Here is a 9,222-nt window from a genome sequence, read left to right as displayed (position 1 = left end):
ACGAAGGCTAGTTGGTGACACAACACAACACCGACTCCTGTAGGAAGCTAGAAGAAGAGGCTTTGCCTTATTGTCTTTGTTTTTCTTCCTTCTGATAATTGCATGCAGCTGCATGCTTCTGAAGCTCTTTCCAGAATCCCGAGATGTTTTCATCTCTCCACATGACTTTGAAACCTGTTCTGCAAAGAAGTTATCATCTTTCCCATGGGATAGCATAGACTCTTGCCACTTTCTAATAGCTCCCATGAACAAGAAGCCATCAAAACTGAAAAAGAGAGCACAAGAACACTATTTCCATGCATAGGTGGCTTAGAACACCTCTGGGTACCTCAGGAACAGGGAAAGAAAGGTTCACTGGCTCCAAAGCAAATACAAGTTGCCAAGTGTGATATGGAACTAACAAACAGGCAAACTCCCTCTTGCTCTGTATGTCTATCAACTCCACTATGGAAAATGAGAACAGCCTCATTGAGTAAAATATGAACAGGTATAATAATTGCATTGATAAGGCCATCTTAGAGCTGGCTTGTAGCAGTATTATGTTGGGCTCTTTGTCAGCTGCAGCCATAATCGGATAACATGAACCGCTAGTGCACCATGTCAAGAACCAAACTCTTGACCTGGCAGACATGCTAGGAACTAGCATTTGATTTCTACTGGCAGCTAAGTTCTTCAAGAAGTACATGTTCTGCATGTAACATACTTCTTAAAGCATAACTACACCCAGGGGAAATCCTGAATGCTTTGCATCTCATATTCTTTTTATTGTTTATTTTTATTCTGCTTTTCAAGCACTTTCAAAGCAGATTATATTCAGGTACTGTAGGTATTTCCTTATCCCAGAGGGCTTACAATCTAATAGTTCCATCTTCAACACCCAGGGCTAGTTATGAAGTGCAACTGTGTAGGGTCACACAGCATCAGGTTTTAATTCTATCTATGATTTCTTACTGTGGGACCTGACAAGGAAGTATAGGAAGAGACTGTGTCAGTCACTCCATTGGGCACATCTATCTAAGATTTGCTAAACTACTGGTTCGAGGTTTTTAGCACCTTGTAGCTCAGGCACGTTGCATTGTTGCAATTTGTCCAGCGACTTCAGCCAGAAATCCTTGGGCATTTGGAAGACATCCAACCAATATTTATGGCAAAATGAGAGTGTTTAGTCATATCATAACATTTTTCCTTTGATTTATTTTATTTTTTTTTAAGGATGCTACAATAATTTTGTAGAAAAGCAGAAAGGTTTACACTTTTCTAAAAATTAACTTGAATGCTTTTCTTTTTTGGACTTGGCACCGTATTTAATTGACATAATTCTAGTTAACACTGAATAGTATAAAGATATTGGTCTGTGTTTAATGAAATTGCTAAGATCACTTGCAGAATCTGTACTGACCTAATGACGGGAAGAGAGGGCCTGAAAGATAGTCACAAATATTCTTAAGTCCAATAAAAAGGTGTCAGCTACAGCTTTGTTTGTCTGACCTTTATTTCTATAGTATCTAACAAAATTGTTTCATTAAATGTATACAGAATTAGTACTGAAGAATATACTTTCATATAAAAAAGACTGTCCAAATATAATCTTTATAATAGTGATATAAAAGTACAGTTTACAAATATGTGTATGACTCACACAATTTGAGGAAGACATGTAATACAATGACTAGAAAGGGTGGCAAGTTCTGTGTATGCAGGATCAGCAATGGAATCCAACTTCAAATAACACTGTCCCAATCCAATATACAAAACTAAAATCATTAATTTGGGGCTACCTTGTTTATTAGAAGTCTATACCGCCATTCTTAAGATACTAGTATGGCTACATCAGTTGATGATCTACTATACATTTCCAATGCAAGAAGGCTAGTCATAAAACAAAAAATAAATATTTTTGCATGCTATTAGCATTACTAGTAGATTGTTTGGCATGGAGTGTCTGGCAGATTCTGAAGACTAATGGATGTACTACTTTGCAAAATCAGTGCAATGGAAATATCTCTCTACATACTATACAAGTAATTAGGTGGTCTTCAAAAAACAGAATGGACTGAGTAATACATATACTTCAAAACTTGTTTTACAAAAAGATTAAAATATTTTATTTAATTTACTCATTTTGTCCTATTGAAGTGATTGCTCATGAAAGACGCCAGATGGCTAGCACTGGAAATTGAAATCCTCCATTTATTCACAGTACGGCTACAGCACAAGCTGTGGGAATGCAAGCTTCAGATCATTATCTTGCTCATGCATTTCTACCCCTGGCCTGAAAGGGGCCACCTCAAAGACTGAGGGAGTAATTCAGTCTCTGTGCAGTCTTTTTCCTTTGCCCAGACTATGAACAATACCACTAGTTAATGCCAAATTGTGATTATCCATATAATTTTTTCTTTAATTGACTATGTCCTATGGGACTTGGACTGAGACCACATATACATTTCATATAGGCCATCCTGACCTGGATCTAAATTGTTGCACAGAGGTGAAAAGCTCAGTCATGCGCCCCCCCCCCCCCCCCCAAAAAAAATATCATGAACAGTTTTCATAATCTCCCAAGTCAATAAAAATATCAGTTTTCACACACACACACTATATATACATATATATATGTATGTGTGTGTGTGTGTGTGTGTTCTGGTTGTTTTAGTGTTTACAGCTGCTAAGATTTCTCATTGTAATACATGGGGGGGGGGGGATTTAAAGAACAAAATGTAGATCAAACCAGGTCCTATGTTTTTATACGACGAAACTAATGGCATATTTGCAGCAGATTTTTTTTCCATTTCAGATAACTACAACCTGCTACATCAAAGGAGAGGTTATTAATTTTAATGTCATAGTAGGACTGTCTTCCAAGACAGTGATAAACCTAGATGACAGAAAGAGTCATGCTACTCATAACAAGATTTGTATAAGAAATGGCCTAAGATGAGTTGCATCCCCAAACTGCAGAGTGTTATTCCTGTTTTGATTTGTTTTCTTAAGCACTTTGGAATCTGACATCCAGGTTGCCCATCTGTGATTTACATGACATTTGCCAAAATTTTGCTTTAAAGAAGTGTCTAGGTCTGAAAAGATTTAAACAAAGAATGAAAGCGCAACCCTGTTTTGCTGTTGGCATCTCCTTAAGTAAACCCAGAGTCTTTAGCTTGCTGAGATACACAGAAATATAATTCAAAATGTGCTAAAAAAACCTTTTTTACAAAACAAAAGTAAATCATATATGTAAACTTGAGTAAGAAGAGAAAGGACCCCAAGTAGCCCTTTCCCTCACAGCCTGGATTAACATAAGGCAGCACTGTCGCAGCAGTCAGGTATCTGATGGACTCACTCCCCCCTCAAAAAACTTCTTGTGGCAGACTTCATTTTATTTTAAGCTTGTAGAAGCAGTCTTAGAAGCATTAACAACACTGTGATTTACTCTCTGCCGGTGGAGCTGCTTGGTCCAGTCTTACTATGCCCACATCATTCTCCTCAGCAGGAAAGGTTTTGTAGTTTGAAAGAATATTTTCTATCAACGATCTAGCAGCGTCATCTATGTTGATGTTATCCTAGAAAGAGAGGGGTGGGAAAAATAAGCAGCATTATTTATTTTAGATTCTTGATTTACAGGAATAGATAACAACATAGGGATGTGCAGAGGCAGAATTTGTATTTTGGTTCATTCATTTGTTTCAAACAAAAAAAACAACAAAATTTTGTTTATTCATTTCCCATTAAAGTCAATGTGGGAAGCAATGCAACCTTTTTCAGCTTCATAACTGAGGTTTTCTAATCAATTCTAATTAAACTTGGATACACAAACCTCAGAAGGGGAAAGAAAAATCCAAGGCAGCAAAACTGTGGCAAAGTGCCACAAAAGTAGCATGAATGGCCTAACGCAGGGCAAACCCCTAGGCAGTCGGGTTTTCAGGATGTCCCTGATGAATATGCACGAGAAATATCTGCACATATAGGAGATAGTGAATGCAAATAAGTCTTATACATATTTATTAGCGAGATCCTGAAAACCTGACTGGCTTGGGGGGGGGGGGGGCAAGGACTGGTTTGAGCACCCCTGACCTAAGGCACCATAAAGGACACAAGGGTACTAGGGATTCTTAAAAGGCAAAACAGCAACAAGAGCATTAAGCACACATCATGGCTTCAAAAGAAGGCACCAATTAAAGTAGCATGAACCCCCAAAGGCAGCACAAAAAGGTGACACCAAGAGTAGCATAAACATCCTAAAATACCATGAAGGAGGAACAAAGCATCGAAAGTACAGGAAATATAGCGGAGTGATGAGCCGCGGCCAGAAAAGGGACGGGAGGGCGATAGTGATCAGCCGGCCGCATCGTGGTGGTGCGTTTTTGCCCACCGCGATTACAGCTGTGTTGTACATTATCGCCCCCGCAGCACCAATGAAATAGCTGTAGCTTTTTTCGGCACTACTACGGGCGATAATGTGCAATACACTATCGCCCGCAGCGCTATAGCACCCCCTACTTTTCCTAAATCTCGTCCAATCTCCTCCCCTTTCCCTAATTTGAATGCCGACATAGTGATTTGGTAGTTATCGCGTGCATTAGGGTGTTATCGCACGCGATAATGGCCCATTGCGATTTGATGAATGACCCTGTATGAGAGGTGCAAAGCAGACGCCCACAGTGGTTAGAACACCCCAAGGTGTAAAGTCTGGTATGGCATTATTGCCATACCCCTTCCACCCAAGGTGGTATCTCAGGGGTATGGCAATAATGTATAGTGATAGCAAAGAGTATAGCAGCAAAGCATCATGTTGGCAAGACCCCCCCCCCCCCCCCCCAATGTGGTGCAGCAAGGGCATGGCAACTAGGTAGTGTGACAGCAAGACTCCAAATTATAGCATAAATGGTATAGCAGCAAGGCAGAGAGATATCAAGACTCCTTCCCAGGATCTTTTCAAAGCCTAAAAGGGCAGCAGCAAAGCCCACTCGCTTCTGACCTGGGTCCGGAACTGCAAACATTACACCATCCACCTCAAGGATGGAACCAAAGTCATGTAACTTTGGTATCTTATTCAAGTATGGCTGGCGCCATTTTGGGTACATTTGATGAGTTCTATTGTTGCGCATTCTCAGTTGACTGAATTAGCCATAACAAGTGGGTGATATAATCCAATTGTACCAAAATTGACTCTTTCCTCTTAGCTCATACAGCTTTTGCTCTATTGAGCATATGCAGGCACTGTTTTGTGAGCCCCTCAGTCTTTTGCCATCTGAGCCACAGCACAGACATGTACCCTTCTTTCAGTTTTTTCTGTGTTATATTCCTAAACTATTTTTGAATCTTTCTTAAATTTTTCCAACATTCTGTTGCCTTGCTGCCTCAGCAGCTCCTAAACAGCACTTTTCAGTGCTAGATTAAAAAAAAAATTCCTTTAAAATGTAAAGAGCAAAGTTTGGCTCCAAGAAGGCCACCCTCAGTGGCTTCAAGGATTGAGTGTATGGTAAAAAATAAATGTTTGTCATTGATGGCCATGACATCTGTTATCAGTGTCTCCAGCCTAACCACAACACACCTGTTATCACTGCAGACAGATTTCACTAGGAAGATTAAGGAGCTGTACAGGTCATTAAAGAGCTGCAGCCAATCCTCCTCCAGAAGAGGAGCTTCTTCTACTCCTCGAGCAGATCTCCATCCACTTCGGAGCAAGGCTTACGCCCATCTACCTCGTCAGGGTCAAATAAACTGTGCAATTGCTATTCTCAAGCATCCATAAGCCCCTCATGGGTATCACAAGGCTCAGTGCAAGCCAAGAAGAAAGCACCATTCCTCAGAGCCAGTGGTGCATTCAGCACTAATGAAGCATCACTGAGCCCCAGTAGCACCATCAACTTACACCTCCTCAGCATATCAAGCACTGGAAACCTAGAGACACATTGAGCCCCAACATCATCAATGAATTGGAGCTGGGAGCCCTTGATGCCTCAAGCCTTGGAGAACGGAACAACACAGCTAATGCACTGGGCCTCAGTGCTCCCAATGTAATTATTTCTTAAATCATCGATCTCTTTGATGCATACCAAGAAGATAGGAGGTATGGAATGAGATATGCTCCATTTACCTTCTCTTAATGCAAGATTAATTTCTCCATCAAGGCTTCTAGAACAAGGCCTTCATCTAGAGACATTGGATCATATCTGTTCTGTGGTGCCCTTGATCTCTATGTATCCCCTGAGATGACAGCTTCTACAAAGTCCAGAAGGCCTTCAATAGGATCCTATTCTGGTTTCAGAAGATGATGTTCCACACCCAACACCTAGCCAGAGGACATGATTGTCTTCACCAACTCTGCCACTAGGTCTAAGGCTCTTTGCCTCCCTAGTGGCAAAGGACAAGGAAGGCACTTTTCAAACTCTTGTCTCCAGGGTATCAGATTTGCTCCCTTAAGAGGGAGTCCCTTTTGCCCCCGAGCCCAGGACATCCCATCAGAACCCTTGCAGGTGGATTCTAGCCCTCTCCATTCTATTGCAGTGGAGTCCAAACCAATCAGATGATGTTCCCCAAAAATACACCCTTCTGAGACAACTGAGAACCCCATCTCAATTGTCTGCATCATCATTGCTGTCCTGAGTCAGTGTTCCTTCCCTCTTCAGGTCAGAGGAAGGATTGACAGGAATTCCTTTAAATCCCCTATCTGAGCCTCCTGAACACTCATCACTGCCCTAGGATTTCTCTAATTACAGATTTATGGATAAGTTGGATAAGGCCCTAAGAGTCATCATTTATAAGGACAAAAGACCCTCACACCAAAGTCTTCAGTCTTTTCCAGATCCTAAACACTCCAGCAGAACCTGCAGTGATTCCAATACATTCAATCCTGCAAGAGTTACAGACAAGACTATGGGAAAACCCAATTTCCTGAGCTCCAATAGCCAGAAAACTAGACCTAACATATAGAATCTAAAAGACTGCAAAGATTTGGGCTGTGCAGTTGCCCCCATCAATCATTCATTGTGGAGTTATCACTAAAGCAGTCAAAGAAAACAAGGATAATCTCCAGTACTCTACCAGGCAAAGACACCAGGCTGGTGGAAAACTTTGGGGAAAATGTTTCCAGAACTCAATGCTTAATGCCCACATTGCCATGCTCCTGTTCTACATAGTGCAGTACTTACACAAGATTGCATTCAGAAACTGAAACCGTTGCTAGACCCAACTGACAAGGGCCACGCTGCATATCCGCAGGCACTCCTGGATGCAGAAGAATATATACGCCACTTCATTTGATTAGTATACACGTAGTCTGATGCTACAGCCCATTTATTATCCGAGTCCATTGAAGCGCGTCAAATAGCTTGTCTAAGAGCTAGCAGTGTGCACGACAATGTCCATGACAAATTATTGGAATTTTCCTGCATTGTAGATCACTACTTTGGAAACAAGCTCAGAGAAAAGGTGGTCCAGTCTCTCTCAACAGTCTCTAAGCAGCAGTCATCATCAAAACACTACTTCTTCGCTTTCAGGCATTCTTATTTCCAGAGATGCCTTTTCCAGCAATAAAAGCGGTATTGTGCATCACAACAAAAACTTTTGGCTTAAAGACTGCAGCATGAGGCATCAGCCACAACCTGGTCCCAGTTTTAGACTAGCTTTGAAATCCAGAACTCAGCTCTTTCAGTAGGGGGAGGGATAAATGTGTCTCTACCTGAAGAAATGGCACAAAGTCACTAAAGATTGCAGGGTACTCAAGATTGTGGAATCTGGTTACTATTTGCATTTCTTCAGGCTTCCGGCACCTCCCCATTACTCAGTCTTCAGTGTGGATCCATTTCACTCCTCTCAGCTCTGCCTGAAGTTGGAATTCAAACAGTGAGTGATAGAACTTTTTCCACCTGACCACATGGCCAAGTGTTGTTCTAAGCTGCTATTTCCTCATTCCTCAACAAATCCTGGTGATCAAGACCATTTTTTATGAAGTCTGAACAAAAGCCTATTTGGGAGAAATTCAAAATTAACTTCCTCATCATCATCCTACCCTTCATCCAGGCCGGAGATTGGATATGTGCCCTGCATCAGAAGGACACGTATGCAGACATACCCATTCATCCCTCCCATTGGGTCGATCTATGGTTTGTGGAAGAATAATCTCACTACAAGATCTCCCCTCTGGGCTCTTAGCAGCCCAAATGCCTAGCAGTAATGGCAGCACATCTCCATCATCAGGGCATCTGTGTTTTCCCTGATGATTATTTAGTTATGGGAGCTTCCCAGGTGGAGTTGCTGATCTCCCTACAGAAGACAATTAAATTTCTTCAATGGGTTTCATTGCAAATTTCAAGAAATCAAACCTGATTCCATCCCAGAAAATCACATTTAATCGGGAAATAGACTTTCAAGAGGAAAGAGCTTTTCTTCTAAAGGATAGAGCGAGCTTCCTCAGATTCCTGGCTCATTGGTTGGTGCAGACTGATCAGACAGCTTGGAAAGTATTAGGTGCCCTGAGCTACATGGTGACAGTGATTAATGTGGTCTCTAACACTGCCTCTGCTCCCAGTGGAACCAATTAACTCAACTCTTGACAAGCCTGGTGAATGTCTCATAGGAAATGAAGATAAAGTCCACTGGTAGCTGGATGTGTATGTTTTACAGAAGAGAGTCCCCTCCATTTGCTTCTCCATCAAGTCACATTAGCAACAGATGTGTCCATCAATGGGTGGGGAGCACCCACGGGTCCCCTTCCAAACCCAAAGAACCTGGTCATCAGTGGAACGGCCGTTTCAAATCAACCTGTTAAAGCTTTGAGCAATCAGACATATCTCAAGAGCATTTTCAGACCTCCTCAGAGGAAAGAGAATTCTCACTCAAATAGGCAAGTTTTATTTCAACAGACAAGGAGGCACTGGATCATGGAATCTCTATCAAGCCACCATAAGGATTTAGGAGCAGATGTGCAACCACCAAGTCATCCTGCAAGCAACCTATCTTCTGTGGATTTCCAACACATTGAAAAATCACCTCAGCACGATGTTTTATCCTCATGAGTGGTCCCTACATCAGTCAGTAGCAGACAAGATGTTTGACTTTTGGGGACATCCATTGATCAACCTCTGTGTGTCAGAGGAAAACAGAAAGTTGGAAAGATTTTGCTCCATTCTCCCAATCTAACTCAGGACCACTCCAGAAGCTTTTCTGCTCACCTTGAATGCAGATCTCATGTATGCTTTTCCACCACTTACACTAATAGCCAGG

The 9,222-nt window shown here is 41.6% G+C and overlaps 1 protein-coding gene across 1 annotated transcript in view; it reads right to left on the bottom strand.

Moving 5' to 3' along the window:
* Positions 1 to 2,647: 2,647 nt before the first annotated feature.
* The window catches only part of RAB32 (RAB32, member RAS oncogene family), a 129,574-nt gene continuing 122,999 nt past the window's right edge, over positions 2,648 to 9,222 (bottom strand). The window contains exon 3 of the mRNA XM_029594039.1: positions 2,648 to 3,557. Within this exon, the coding sequence (XP_029449899.1) occupies positions 3,408 to 3,557 (150 nt within the window). The 3' untranslated portion in view covers positions 2,648 to 3,407. The remainder of the gene's footprint in view (positions 3,558 to 9,222) is intronic.

This window comes from Rhinatrema bivittatum, chromosome 3 (assembly GCF_901001135.1).
Source record: "Rhinatrema bivittatum chromosome 3, aRhiBiv1.1, whole genome shotgun sequence".
Taxonomy (NCBI): Eukaryota; Metazoa; Chordata; class Amphibia; order Gymnophiona; family Rhinatrematidae; genus Rhinatrema; species Rhinatrema bivittatum.
This window is presented reverse-complemented; position numbering and strand designations above follow the sequence as displayed.